This window comes from Thermobia domestica, chromosome 16, assembly GCF_964235325.1.
Source record: "Thermobia domestica chromosome 16, izTheDome1.hap1.1, whole genome shotgun sequence".
Classification (NCBI taxonomy): Eukaryota; Metazoa; Arthropoda; class Insecta; order Zygentoma; family Lepismatidae; genus Thermobia; species Thermobia domestica.
Genome location: NC_137469.1, coordinates 99,857,912 through 99,873,391, shown reverse-complemented (window position 1 = coordinate 99,873,391; position 15,480 = coordinate 99,857,912). Strand labels below are relative to the sequence as shown.

Sequence of the window (15,480 nt, the reverse complement as noted above, 5' to 3'; positions counted from 1 at the left end):
CGTTTTCAAACGTATAGCGTATACACAAGACTACTTGGCGTATACTCACCAGAGTTGGCGTGGGTCAATGAAAACATGACCCACGACCCACTGACCCACTCTGACCCACGACCCACCACCCACCATGATCCACTCTGACCCACCATGACCCACCACCCACCATGAACCACTCTCATCCACTTTGACCTGCTGTGTCTCACCAAAATCCATCGTCATCAACTCTGAACACGATCCACGGCCTCTTCTGAACTTGGTAGTCAATCATTCAAGCACCACTCTGTTACAATAACGGTGGATCTGACCTTTACGATATAAAATGGTAAAGTGTTTATCAGTGAGGAAATTGAAACAGTTCGAAGTGGGGGGAAATTAGTGTGTGCCTAAAATATACTTGTGCTAAGAGAGTATTCTTGCAAGTGTTAATTTCTGAACGCATTCCACAAGAAACTTCTATTCGCAGGAAAATGCCCCTGTACAATATGGAAAAGGTTATGGTTTCTCAGTTCACAGTATTTTTCTCACAAAAGACTTGAAAAATCAGTTGTTCATAGGGTATAAAGGTGCTCGGGTACCCTATGAGGGAGCATCTCCATAAAGTATGCTCATAATTGTAATTTGTGTAATCACTAAAACACCACGTTAAATTTAAGTTACAAATATGCATAATTGCAATTATTATGAATATTTATTCAAAGTAGTTTACCTAAAGCAAAGAAGAGACTTACTAAAAATTAGGTACAAAGTTGAATAACACAAATAAGCCATTCATTAGTAATACAAGTATACATTTTCCGTAACTTGTAATTTTCCACCTTAAAACAAATCTGCAATCGGGTTTTTATTTCCTGTTGGTAACTTTTTGGCGGTAAATCATCCGCAGTGGAATGATGTCCATCCTTCAGCCAAGAAATAACTAGCTCGTCTACTTTGAGCATATCTAGCGGTGGGCCATTAACATTGATGAGTAACAAGTTAGACAATGTTTGAGCACTTAGTCTATTTCTAATATCAGTCATCTGTAAATTTATAAGGGGAAATCCCCGTTCGCACTCTGTCGTGGAAATTGATAATACTTCTACCCGATTTCTGCAACTTCTCATCGACAATCTACTTGTTAGACTTAAGTCTGATAACGATTTTTCTTGGTCAGGTTTGAAATACTCAGCAAGAAGTATCATTTCTCTATCACCATACAACATCTTTTCCATATCGACCATGTCAGTTAGCAATGTCGACCCATGTAGAACAGAAACTTCATCTACCGCGCCTTTGATAGGGAATCTTGTGAATAAATTATCAATTAAAGCCTGATAAACTGATGATTTCTTATTTGTTTATAAATTTAATTTTTGTAATTACACATGAAGGTTTGGATGGATGGATTTTGAGTTTAACGTCCCGTTCAGCAGCGAGGCTATATGAGACGTGGACCTACTGATTAACGTGGAATCCGAACCACATGACCTCCCGCACATGAAGGTTTGATACCATTACCAAGTTCCCTCCCCCGTCTAGAAAGCGAAAGGGAACGAGGTTCCTGGGAATTGTTCAGTGATGAATGGGAATTTCCCTCCTTCTTCAACTTCAATTACCACACTGATGTTTGCCATGTGCCAAATTTAAATTAAATTATCATAGTATAATTATTTCCTTGTTGAATTATCAATACTTTACAGTGGAAAAAAGGATGAAATTTCAAAGTTCCAAATCAAAGTAAGTAGACTAACTTAAAGGGGAAAAAGTGTAAAATTTTGCATACAATTATGCAAACAATCCAAACTTCAAATTTCTGTGCAATTAAGCTTAGAGTACAAATTTTATGCCTATTTTTCTCACAACTTTATGGGTTGATTGCCCTGTGCTGTAAGCGCTCCATATATTAAATATAAGCTTCAGCAATTATTATAGCAGAAAGCAATGGATATATGAAGCCAAGCACTGTATTTTTTGTTTCTCATTTTTTTTTTCTTAAATAACATCGATCCTTTTCGACCATTTTGCAAACCAACTCACTACCAATTCTCCATATATAGAAAGTGCCCCCTTCCCCACATAAATGAGAATTTTAAAAAATGCTATTACACATTCTGTTTATTTTCAATGTAGAGTTAATACACTGAATTTCAGGTCCGTAAGTTTAACGGCTTGCGAGATTCTAATTTTTTTTCGCAAAATTCGGATCCTCACTACCTCCTTAGGATATTATGCATTATAATAAAAGCAATATAACATCCCAGTTTGGATTAAGGCTTAACTATATACCAAAAGTAATTTCATTTGACTTTGCAATTTGACCGTGATGATCAGGCACACATAATTACATTCAATTTTTTATATAATAATGTATATATTACAGTGATTCAAAAATTTATTTTTTCCAGTAGTTAGCTCTAAAAAGTCACAGGTCTCGAAAGCCAAGTAGTAGTGTAAGTCCTGTTGCTATTATTACTATTAAAAATATCAATATCCAAAAGTGCCTGAAGTTCTTTTTTCACTTGGTTAGATATACTCACCTCAGGTAAGTAGACAGAAACAAGTGGAAAAGAAAGGGAAATGAAGGTCTTGAAAGTAAAACGGAAACAAATTTACCAGTCTTCAGAAGATACTGTCTACAATGCAGTGAGCAGAGAGGGTTGGTAGATCATACTGAGTCGGTGAGTCGCAGTGGGTCACGGTGGGTGGTGGGTCGCAGTGGGTCATGGTGGGTGGTGGGTTGCAGTGGGTCACGGTGGGTGGTGGGTCACAGTGGGTCATGGTGGGTGGTGGCTCGCAGTGGGTCACATGCTGTTGACCCACGACCCACTGACCCACTCAGAAAACTTGACCCACTTGACCCACTGGCCCACTCCATCTCTGATACTCACTCCAATATATAGTCATTCTTTCGTAAATTTAAGGTGAATATACGGTGGACTATAAAAATTTTAGGTGGGTATACGCCGTATACTCCCGTATACGTCCCATTACATCCCTGCATAGAACTAAGTATCAAGCCCAATTTCGATGCTGTCCGTTTAGTTTCCGCAGAGGGAAAGAAAATGCCTCTCTAAATATAGTTCTTATTTTGTCCTGGTTTGCTGTGCATTACAAATTGTCCATCATTGCTCGAACGAATAGGATCATTCAATGAACACAAACATTTAGAAATGTAGTAGATCAAATATGCACTTAATTCTAATTTGATTAATATCAATATTACTCAAACATAACTAAAGAATATTTGCTCAGGTCTACGGTTACCCACGAGAAGGAAGAAAAAAAAACGGAATTTTGTGATGAGGGATAAGACGAGATAAAGCTCTTCTCATAGTAACAGATACATTTCCCGGAACAAGACAGAAGTTTTAGGACATCTTTACGCAACAAAGCAATCCCAATTTTTAAGTTTAGTTGTAGGAATTAGATTTCTGGGCTTTCCACAACTATGGCCAAGTTTAGCCAATCACGTATGAGAGATGACTTTCTTCAGCGATTACATTGCCCAAGGAATTGGGAAGGAGGAAAGGAAGGGTAGCGACGTGAGACCATTATGTTAGGTAGTATCCCAGCATTTGCATGGTGTAAATAAGGAAAACTCAGGAAAGCGTTACTCAGAATGGCTACCCTGAAAAACTGTTACACTTTTTTGAACGAATGCCCCTACCGAGAATTGACCCTGGGACCGCTCGTACCAAAGTGTTAGCGACTACACTACTGGAGGCCACAATCTCAATTTTTGTCTTGTAAGCAACCCTATTAAGGTCGTTCGACTATAATGAGGTGCTTCACAGCAATGTACGATATAAGAATAGGTACAATTAAACAAATACAACACATAAGTTATTTAATGAAATGCTAAATCATTGTGATAAATCGGAGACCTATAATCTGCTTGTTGCCAATTTCAACTGCGATCACATCGCCAGTAGCGACACCATACGGCGCAACTCTGAACCATTTACATTTACTAATGAATGTGCGGCACCATGCAGCACAACTGTAAAACATTTGTTTTCACGGGGTTTATACCTGCATTCCCAATGCTCAGCCAATTAGTATGTTACTACAAGTGTTTCTTTTCTGTCTAAAAGTAATATTTAAGTTCGATAAATGCATAGAAATAATTTTGCTTTATCATCGTAAAATTTAGTTTCTTTCCCCCAAAAATATATAATTTCTCGTAACAGACATAGTGTTTCTTCCAGACATGTTTATTGGGAGGCACTGCCCCCCCCCCGAAGCTCTGAGAGTGCCCCTTCGGAGGAGACCAAAATAGTAGGTCTATAATATAATAATAAATAGAATAGTACCAGCAATGCCCCCCGGAATACTAAGTGTGCCCTCCGAAACATTTTTCTAAAAGAACGACTGGACATAAAAGAGTTTTTTTTAAAAAAAAAAAAAAGAAGAAGAAGTAAAATATACCTGAAAATTTATGATGAAGCTCTGGGGTTACATTATTATTCTGAAGGGATTTATAAAATATTTAAACTCTGATAACCTGTAGCGCAACACTATTCACTCGTTGATCACTTGATACGACAGTTTTATGTACGTTTGAATTCACAATAACTATGTAACCATCAGGAAAGCAGATTTAGAACTGCACAACAGTTTTTTTTTTTTAAACCTAACAACACTGCATATCGTTGTCCTTATGTTTCTAAGTCCAACTGAGCACCATTCACTTCGTTGCAATCTAAGAATTTCATTTTGAAACACAATATCTTTCCGGCACTGCTTAGCTCATCCGAACTACCCGTGATGATTGCAGATACAAGCACTGTCTCAAAAACAGGTAAAATCATGTTTTTCCGCCGACACGGACGGCTGCAAAGGGGGCAATTTGTAGCGGGAAAGGTGGTGGTGAGTCTTGGAAAAGTAACACGAGCCACGTCAGTTGCCTGGGCGCCGTTACAGCAAAGATGTTATAACATCCTTGCGTTACAGTGTGGGAATCGCTCCTAAACTGAATCCTTGTTCGACCTCAATGGAGCAACAATATGCGATCAAATTTTTTGTAGGCTTGGAAAATTGGGTTCGGAGACCATTACCATGATTAAGAATGCTTAGGGGGATGAAACAATGTTTTAAGGAATGGTTTTTCGCTGGCACGAGATATTCCTGGGAGGCAAGAGAGGAGGTTGACGACACGAAACACCGTGGACGACCGTCAACGACACAGTGCGACGAAAATGTGCAAAAAGTGAAAGAAATTTCAATTCCAATTGACACTTGAGAGCCATACTGTTAGCAGAAGAATAGAATATTCCTAAAACTATCGTATATCACATTCTTACAGAAGATTTAGTCATGAGAAAGGTGTATCGAGATGGTCCCCAAGATGCTGTCCGAACATCAGAAGGCTGCTCGTGTGACAATCTCGCGTGAATTGTTGGACCACTGTGACCCGCACATTTTAGTTAACGTGGTTACTGGTAATGAAACATTTGTCTTTGAGTAAGATTCTGAGTCATAAAGATAAAATGCAGAGTAGTACAGGCAACCCGCGAGCAAGGGCGCCGATCCTGGAGGGGGGGGGCGCCCCCACAGCTCATGTGGGCCCCTATTGTATTTATGAATATACAATATTTGGCATAGTTTGAATGCAATTTTTCTTAAAATACTCATATATTTACCTTCTGCATCTGAATACCCTCCTCTCAAATTTACAGAGAAATCGATGCCCTTGCTCACGGGTTTCCAACCTCTTAAAAAAAAAAGCAAGGTGAAGGCGATGCTCGTCGTCTTTTCCGACTCAAAAGGCGTTATACACAAAGAGTTTGTGCCGTAGGGACAAAAGTGAACAGTAAATTTGACGTGCAAGTCCTCCAAAGGCTACAGAAAAGAGTGCAACACGTCAGGAAGGAGATGTTCTCAACTGGAGGCTGCACCACGACAACGCGCCTTCCCACACCACCTTCCTCGTGATCGTGGTAAACGCTGGCAACGCTGGCAGCGGCACAAGATGGCAACGCTGTCGGAACCTTGTTCCCGAGAATAAAACAGAGCTTAAATAGCAACCATTTTGGAACGCTGAATAACGTCAAAGAACCCGTGACGAAGTGCCTGAATAAGATTCCTGTTGAAGCCTTCTAGAAAGCGTACGGCGACGCACAAGGGAGCCATTTTGAAGAATTTTAATAATTCGTACTTTGATCTGCAATAAACTTAATTTCCCGGATTTATTCTACTTATTTTTAGGACAAACTCACTCCGTATATTCCGTTAAGGTCATCAAAATCTCTTAGCTTTTGCACATACACTTCTGTATTGACATACTCCATACATAGTCACACCGAAATATAATTTGGCATTGTAGGCCATGATTTGAACCCTTTGCGTCAAATCCATCTGTCCCCAAATTTCTAATTCAAGAAGTTTCTGACTGTGAGACGAAACAGGGAGGGATGCCGTCTTGTTGAAAGTAGACATCGTCTTTAATACTCAGTGCAACCAAATGGGAAGAAGTGTCTAGAATGTTGAGGTAGGTAGTGCCCATCACAGTGTCTTCCTCAAAGAAGAAAGCGACGAGGAGATGGTCCATAACGCTGGAATATAAGGGTCGTATTGATATGTATCAAAAATATTTTTGCTTTCCATGAATCTAGCTGTAAAGGAAAATATAGGTAATTACAAAAGAATCCGGTCTTTACTGACAACTGTACCATTCTTACATGTAGTAAGTATTTTACCTACTCAACATACGACAATGACCTAATTTGATTGGATGTATGTATCAATCGTCATCATTGTCTATATGACAACAGCAGCTATGTATCTTGGGATTAGTATTCGTACAGTATGTATTCTCTGCTCAGGAACACCAGAGCTATTCCCATCAGGAGAACTATCCTAACCACCCCGTTTTAGTAAAGCACATCTTAGCTGTCAGTCACAATATCCATCATACCCTGCACTGCTACCTTTTGTACCCTCGAGCGGGCGCGCCTGCGCATAAAATGCGAAATAGTAAGGTTTTTCAAAAAGTTAAATATTTAATATTTTGTGTGAGTTATGGTTTCTATCTATTCATTATAGAAGACCTTAATCGTTTATTTCAGCAGCCAATATTATCTCTGCACACATATACATTTGTTTATAACATTTATTTGAAGTCAGTGAATCGTATCGCATAGTGCTCAACGAGCATGATAGCATTTGGCGCGTCCATTCGAAGGTTAACTTCAATTGTCAATCCCGTGCAACTGCAATTATCTTTCCTGATGCAACGAGCACAATTGGCATACATATGCAACTGCGTTTGCCTTCACTGATGCTATGACCATAATTGGCGTTTATATGTGACTTAATTTATCTTCCTTGAAGCTACGATCAAAACTGCTGCACATGTGCAACGGCGTTTGTCTTCCCTGAAGGTACGACTACAATTGGCGTACACGTGCAGCTGCGCTTATCTTCCCTAAAGCTATGATCACAATTGGTGTATACGTACAGCTGAGTTTATCTACCCTGAAGCTTCCGCTACAATTGACGTGCGCGTGAAGTTGAGCTTACCTTGCCTGAAGCTACAGCTACAATTGACATACACGTACAATAGCGCTTATCTTTCTTGAACCTACAACCACAATAGACATACACGTAGAATTGTTCCATCTTCCCTGAAGCTACGATTACAATTCGGGTACAGTGCAGTTGCGCTTCTTTTCCCTGAAGCTGCTATCACAGTTGGCGTGTACGTGCAGTTGGGCGTGTCTTCTCTGAAGCTACGACCACAATTGGCGCACATGTGCAGCGGCGCTTGTCTTCCCTGAAGTTGCGACTACAACTGCCGTACAAGTGCAGCTGCGCTTATCTTCCCTAAAGCTATGATCACAATTGACGTACACATGTAGCTGCACTTGTCTTTCTCGAAGCTATGAGCACAATTGGGGTATATGCGTAGCTGAGCTTATCTTTCATGATGTTACGACTATCATTGGTGTACACGTGCAGCTGCGCTTCTCTTCACTGAAGCTGTGATTAAAAATAGCGTATATGTACAACTGTGCTTATCTTCCCTAAGCTATGATTACAATTGAGGTAAACTTGTAGCTGAGTCTGTCTTCTCCGATGCTATAGTCACAATTGGCGTACACATGTAGCTGAGTTTGTGTTCCCTGAAGCTGCAACCACAATTGACATACATGTGCAGCTGCGCTTGTGTTGACTGATCCACTTCCACAATTCGTACACATACAAATGCACTTAACTTCTCTATGCTTTCCTTCCCTAAACTACGATAGTGGAGGGTCAAACGTACAGTGATCATTCGTTTAAACCTTGAATCTATGGGTAAATAGCTCCGTTGTGTTTAAACAGATAATAACCAATTTAATACATTGGACAGAAGTAGGTCAAGTGGTTACTATAACTCTAAAAGTAATATTACGTTTAACACTCAAAATATATGTTTCAGATTCATACGTTAATCTCATGTTGTTTTATGTTCGTTACAGAACTCTCAAAACAAAGTTCAACAACCTCTGATGAAGAAGTTACCGAAGTCGATGTCACTTCCAGTCCAGTGAGAGAGTCTGAAAACAAAACACCTGAAGAGAAGGAACGATCACCAGCAGACAGTGATTCCGGTAGCAAATTATCACAAGCACGTCTTTCATCGTTAGAAATGTTATCGCGCGTATTTCCTCATAAGAAACGATCTGTGTTGGAATTAGTGTTACAAAGATGTGGCGATGATTTGTTGAAGGCCATTGAACATTTTGTGGCAGCAGGTGAAGCTGTTGCGCGACGGACAAATGTTAAAGATGGTTCAACTGGCAATGCATTGCAACAGTATTTGTCCACTTACAATAGCACATCAGCAAAGCAAGACGAAGCCGGTGCAACTGCAGTGGTTTTACCAACGACTAGAGAAAGTGATAGCCCCAAATCGGCATTTACACCTGTGTCTGTATCGGAAGCACCACCAGCTCATCAGAACCTTCCATTTGCGGTTTCATTTTCACATCTACTTCCACGTCCAGCAACGTTCCCTCCACCTGATCTATTGTCTGCGACTCCCAACGTCTTTGGACGTGTGGATCCTATTGGTGACATAGCTCCGCCAAGTCTTATGGCTCCGTCTTTTGGTTCTGCAATGGTACCTCCATTCTTGACACCTGCCATGTACTTACCTACTGCGTCCCTATCTGAACATATGCTGCTCCATCCGTATAGGTCACCTGCAGCGTGCCTACCAGGGTGTTCGGAGTGTCGCACGACGCCGAGAGTGGACGATTCATCTTACGCACGGGTAGACGCAAGTGAAAAACAGACTGAAATTCGTAAAAAGAACTGACTGTGTAAATATAGTGATATTAGTGACTATTATTAGTGTTATTAGTGGACAGTTAAGTGAGGTGAGCGTATATGTAAATGTGTATTTGCAGTGATATGTGTGTGGTGTTTTCTAGAACATTGCCCTTAAATGTTACTCAAGAATTGATTATCTATCTTGGTATATTCTCTTCCACAAATATGTCAATTAAATTTTGTCTTTTCATTGCACTGATCTACTTATTAAAACAACTTTTACTGTAATTTTAAAGTTTATAGGTCCAAATTATATATGGGTCGTCTATATTTCATTACAATACTTTTGTTTAATAACATCTATTACAACTTTCATAAACTATAATATTCCTTAAATCATATTTCGAATTGTATTGTGTTCTATACTAAATTACTCATTAAATTTTGTAACTGCCCCTAGATTATTCAATGAACATAGACTCAAATATTTCTTTATACTAGCGTAAACTTTTCTTTGAAAGTTTCACGTTATAGTAAATGATATACCCGAAACATGCTATTATTTTTTAAAGAAAAGTCCTTCTCTCCTGTAACTTAGTTACAGATATGATCAAGTGGAGGGAATTAGCTACTTTCTTTTTTTTTATTAATAGAGATCTTAATTTTGTAAATTGAAAGAAGATATACCTATGTAATTAATCAGCTTCTTACATGAAATTGAACAAAAATAATATCTGAGTGATTAATAATATACATTTACAATTTGGTAGTTATTCAAAAACCTACATAGACACATGTCACTTTGTTATAAGATTATGTATTGTACATGACCAGTAGGTAAAAACCGAAATAAAATAAAGTTTAATTGAAATTGTCAGACATCTCGGACGAACTTAACACTACTTACTAAGGAAGTACTAGAAGTGGTACGCAGGGATCTGCATGTGTTATATATCGTTGGAAAGGTCACATCGAATACACCTCACATGTGAAATATCTCGCTTCAATGGGGCCTGTAGGGGGCGTGGCGAACATTTGAAGTTCAGAACAAGGCATGCTCCGAAACGGCAGAAAACGTAGACAAAATAGGAAGCTTTGATGTAATTGTTTTGAGATATGGTATATATAGGCTTAAAAGGTAGCTGAATACGAATCTCATATCAAATGTTTACAACTCAAAATGGCGGATCCAACATGGCGGACACAAATTACAAAAACAATAAAAACAAGCTTCGACATCGCTATGTATGAATCGGATACCAAAAGTGTATAATTCAAAATGACGGATCCAATATGGCGGACAAAATGTAGAACATCACTATGGAAGTGAAAGCAGGTAGGTAGAGGTTTTCGTGGTCGCTGAGTACGAATCCAATGTTAAAAGTGCAAAATGCCATATGATGAATGTGGTGGACGGAAAGTGCAAAAAGTATATAGTACAGAAGGGAAATATGTTATTCTTACACATGTAGTAGATAAGTACCTACAGTAGATAACGGGGCAAGTAGGGACAGGTGATGTTTTACAATAAACAGGGAGCATGTTTTGCTATACAATCATGCCAAAATTGAGGCACAGAATGCAGGACAGGTTTTGTAGCGCACATGAGAGTTTTATTATACAAACAGATTGCAATCATAGAAAATAATTATTTTACTACCAACTCCTTCCCCCGCCTCCGAAGAGATACACGGAGATCGAGATGTGTTATATATCGTTGAAAAGCTGGCACCGAGTACACTTTCCATCTGTAACCACCACCTCGGTTGAGTGGTACCTGTAGGATACGTTGCGATTATTTGTAGATGTCAACTGAAGATCCGAACAATGACAGTGAAAAATGCACGTTGGAGTTTGAAATATTGTTAAACTTCCATAACTGTCTTTCCGGTTTCACATTATGCCGTGTACACTTGTAAGCCATATGTATCACAAATATCCATTCTTATGAGTAGGGATGGTACCGACATCGAGACTAGTCTCGGTCTCGTCTCTAATTCGAGACCGAGTTGTGCTTTTCCAAATCGACACGAGATCGAGACGGAGTCCAGACTTGTCTCGATACACATACGTCCATTCTTTACTATTGTACTTTTTGTCCGCCATATTGGATTTGTCATATTGCATTTTGCACTTTTAAAATTGAATTTGCATTCCGCGCCCATGAAAACCTCTACCTACCTGCTTTCAGTTCCATAGCAGTGTTTTGCATTTTGTCCGCCTTATTGGATCCGCCATTTTGAATTTTACACTTTTGGTATCTGATTCATACATAGCGATATCGTATGTCTCTATATACCCAATTTCAGGTGCATAGCTTGTTCTTTTTTTATTTTGTGTCCGCAATGTTCGATCCGCCATTTTGATTTGTAAACATTTGATATCAGATTCGTATTGAGCTACCTTTTAAACCTAAATATACCACGTCCCAAAACACATAATAGCTTCCTATTTTGTCTACGTTTTCTGCCGTTTCGGATCATGCTTTGTTCTGAACTCCAAATGGTCACCACGCCTCCTACAGGCCCCATTGAAGCGAGATATTTCGCATGTGAGGTGTATTCGGTGTGACCTTTCCAACGATATATATAACACATGCATATCACTTCCAGTACTTCCATAGTTAATACTTTCTGATCACTGCAATCAAAAGACATTGAATCTAAGAAAGACATTACCAACTATGAGAATATATTTGTGTTCATGAGAATATAACTAGTTAATACATACTTTACTTTACAGCTTACTGGATTCTTCCTTATTATAACTGTAAAGTATTTTGACAACATTCTATGTTTTTTGTGCTCAATTTATTTTCCTCATAAATTTTCTAGAGCAGATTTATGGTATAAACGTCAAAATTGATTACCTTAGGTCCTATACTACTGACGTATTTAAAATGAATTTACATGGACTGTGGTAGGACAGTAGTGAAAGTAAAGAAACCAAAGCGAAATTAAGACGTTTGACTAAAGATATATGCTCAAATTGTTTTAAACCTGTTTATATATGTTATACTATATGTTTGATGTTTATTTGTTATTCATGACGCCATGGATTATGACTTAACGTAATGTACTTCTCTCCCGTAATTGTATATAACATTGTCATTAGTATCAGTAGATTCTTCATCAATGTAGCATATTCTTAAGGGTATTTAATTGTGACTTTCATATAATTTAAACGAAATACAGTAATATTTATTTCCTCTTTTTATGTATATAATAGATCACGATGATTTTCTTCAATTGTTATTATGATTTGATGAGAAGTTATATGAAGGAAATCCAGGTTTCTATGATTATTTTCAAAAGTTTATAGGTACTGAAAGATATATCAATAACTCTTAAGAGTTTCAATGTATTATTTCTTCATTCTATTCTTATTTCATTTTCCGAGTATCCTTTTTTTTAAAAAAAAGATTATTTGAAGCCATAAAACATTTCTCCTCCTGCATTTTAAGAAAACAGAAATCATATTTGAAATATTGTGAGACAGTAGGTAAAAATTACAAACAAGAGAATATAAACCATAAATTACGCTTATAATTGAGAATTATTATTAGATCTTATATATCTATGTGATAAATAGATATAATATTTTACAGATTAATTCACTTTATAAAAATGAACATGTGAAATGATTAAATTTTCATGAAAATTTTGGAAACATGTTCTCAGCAGAAGACACATTAAGTGCTGCAACTTTGCGTAAGCATAAACGCAGCTATAAAGCTACAATAGAATCTAACAGTAAAACTAACGTGAAGATTTAGAAATATTTAACAATGCTAAAATTACCAACTGTCTCTCTCATGAACAAAAATTTAATTTTCATGGCATATCTTCTACGGATAAAATACGAAAATTTCAATCAAAATATCAGTACAAAGAGTAGAGTTTTCACCTTCAATGTGTGTGCTGTCATGAAAAGCAAAGATTGGCTTTTTATCCATTAGCCAATAACAAAATATTTAAATTTGTATCTTTAATTATATGCACATGGTTGATAGGAACTCAAGAATCAAGGTGAATGGCTTACATAAAATTTTTAATTTAGCCTTCAATAATACTAGGTTCTCTATATACGTACTGAGTTTTAAGTGTAGTATTATAAAATTACCACTTAACAGGCCCGACCCAATAATATTATACTTCATCACCATATTATAGTTCATTTGCAAGCCTACCGTGGAATTTTTAGGGGGGCCCGGCCCCCTCTTGCCCCCCCGTGGATACGGGCCTGCCACTTAAGTCAACAAGATTTCATGGTTATCAATTATTAATATAAAATTAAAAAAAAAACATAAAATATATGTTGTATATGTTAATTTGGTGATATTAGTGATAATGTAAAAAATGTTAATAGTTAATAAATATACGTATGTATAGACTTTGGATTTATGTAAGTAGACTCATTTCTTTGTATACACTAAAAAAAGTTTGAATATAGAAAGACTGTTACGAATAGAAATATTTCCCAAAATGTATAGAAAATAAAAGTATCAATGTTTCTGTACAAAACACTAATAGTGGGAAAAGTTTACTCTTGTTTTTGAAATGAATATCACGATTGTCCGAAACAAACATTATTTAATTGTATTGTACTTTTACAAAATGAGCTGATTTACTAAAAAGTACCGATAAACATTACTTGCATTGTGTCGTGTATTATTTAGTTGGGGTTCAAGTGAACTTATAAAAAAGAAAAACATAGAAGTATACATTATAATTAAAACTAAGAATAAACCTGTGTTACTCTCATAAAACGAATTAGTCCTTAGGGAAATGCTTTGAACGCTCTCGTATTAGGAGTAAAATAAATGAATAAAGTTTCAAAATAATTTAAATGATGGGAGAGAAGATGTACTGTACATATATGAATTCTACTTGTAATATACAATATTCTCATTTAGAAATAAACGAGGGAAAATAAATTAAAATGTATTTTGTTACATTCACCTTTCTTTAATTTTCTACTGAAAAGTAAATAATAACAAAACATAAATTTCGAAAAAGAAGCATAAAGTCAACTTTGAAAAACCACAGTTATTGATTATTTTAAAAATTGTTTTTTTCCGGACATCTTTTAATGAAGAATCACTACTTCATTTAGAGTAGCAGAGCTCTAAATTGTGACATACCACCTTGAAAATATTATGTCTACTGTGTCTCTCTCTTACGAACAAAAATTTCATCTTCATGGCGTATGTTCTATAGCAAATATGAAAATTGCAATCAAAACATATATTCAATACATTGAGCAGAACTTTATCATCAATGTCTGTGCTGTCATAAAGATTGGCTTTCGGTCCTTCAGCCAATACAAAATATTTTTAATTTGTATCTTTAATTATATGCATATGGTTGATAGCAACTCAAGAGTCAACGTCATGCTCATCAGCCCGGGAAGAGATGCTCCTGATCATATTCAAACTGATATTTTGAGAATGTTAATTCTTTTCACCCTCAACAACTGAAGGCGATAAAATGTTAGGACTCTTATATCTTTATTTATGTTTATATTACATAAAATTGAGGTATTTCTAGAAATTATTGTTCTTTTTAAATTTAATGTCCCTTTATTCTAAAGGAAACGGATGGTTAATTGAAGTGAATGATCATGAAAGAAATAAGCAACGAGATTGAAATCATATCTTGTATGATTTTTTTCAATTCAAATTTAGTTTATTCATCATATTCAACAATGTTTTCCATACATTCTTTTAAAATATGAATATACTCGTATATATTTAAAAATTTACAAATTACAGAAACAAATAGAAATTTGAATGTAACGTATCTTGTACGAATTGAAATTAATCTTGTATAGGTAATAAATACAAGGATACACGTTACCCTTGGTCTGTGACGCATCCAGTGGTGACTATTAACGAAAATTAGTTAGATAGTTACCTAATATTGCAGTTTCTGCGTACAACATTTCTTTCCAAAGAGACGTCAAGGAAATGTCTAGACGCTTTATATCCTATGGATTCCTACGTTAACTTTAGAGGCCCATAACTTCCGACCCATTGCTGACTGACGCTAGGAATCCATCTGTATCTTAATTAGGACTGACTTTTTCAGGATATGTGTCGCATTCTAGCATTCCGGATTCAAAGCAGCGAAGCGTTACTCTTGACCAGGCGGCAGGGATGATGCAATCAAATATATTATATATTGTAAAAAGAATGAATTGGTATTAAATAATATAGATAGAAATACACTTTGCCGCAAGCATAGG

The 15,480-nt window shown here is 36.8% G+C and overlaps 1 protein-coding gene across 2 annotated transcripts in view; it reads left to right on the top strand.

Annotated features, from left to right (window-relative positions):
• LOC145673270 (doublesex- and mab-3-related transcription factor A2-like) overlaps positions 1 to 13,945 on the top strand; it is a 51,701-nt gene extending 37,756 nt beyond the window's left edge. For both annotated transcript variants that reach the window (XM_081742808.1, XM_081742807.1), the window contains one exon: positions 8,439 to 13,945. In XM_081742808.1, coding sequence (XP_081598934.1) covers positions 8,439 to 9,280 — 842 coding nt within the window. In that variant the 3' untranslated portion in view covers positions 9,281 to 13,945. The remainder of the gene's footprint in view (positions 1 to 8,438) is intronic.
• The last annotated feature ends 1,535 nt before the right edge of the window (positions 13,946 to 15,480 follow it).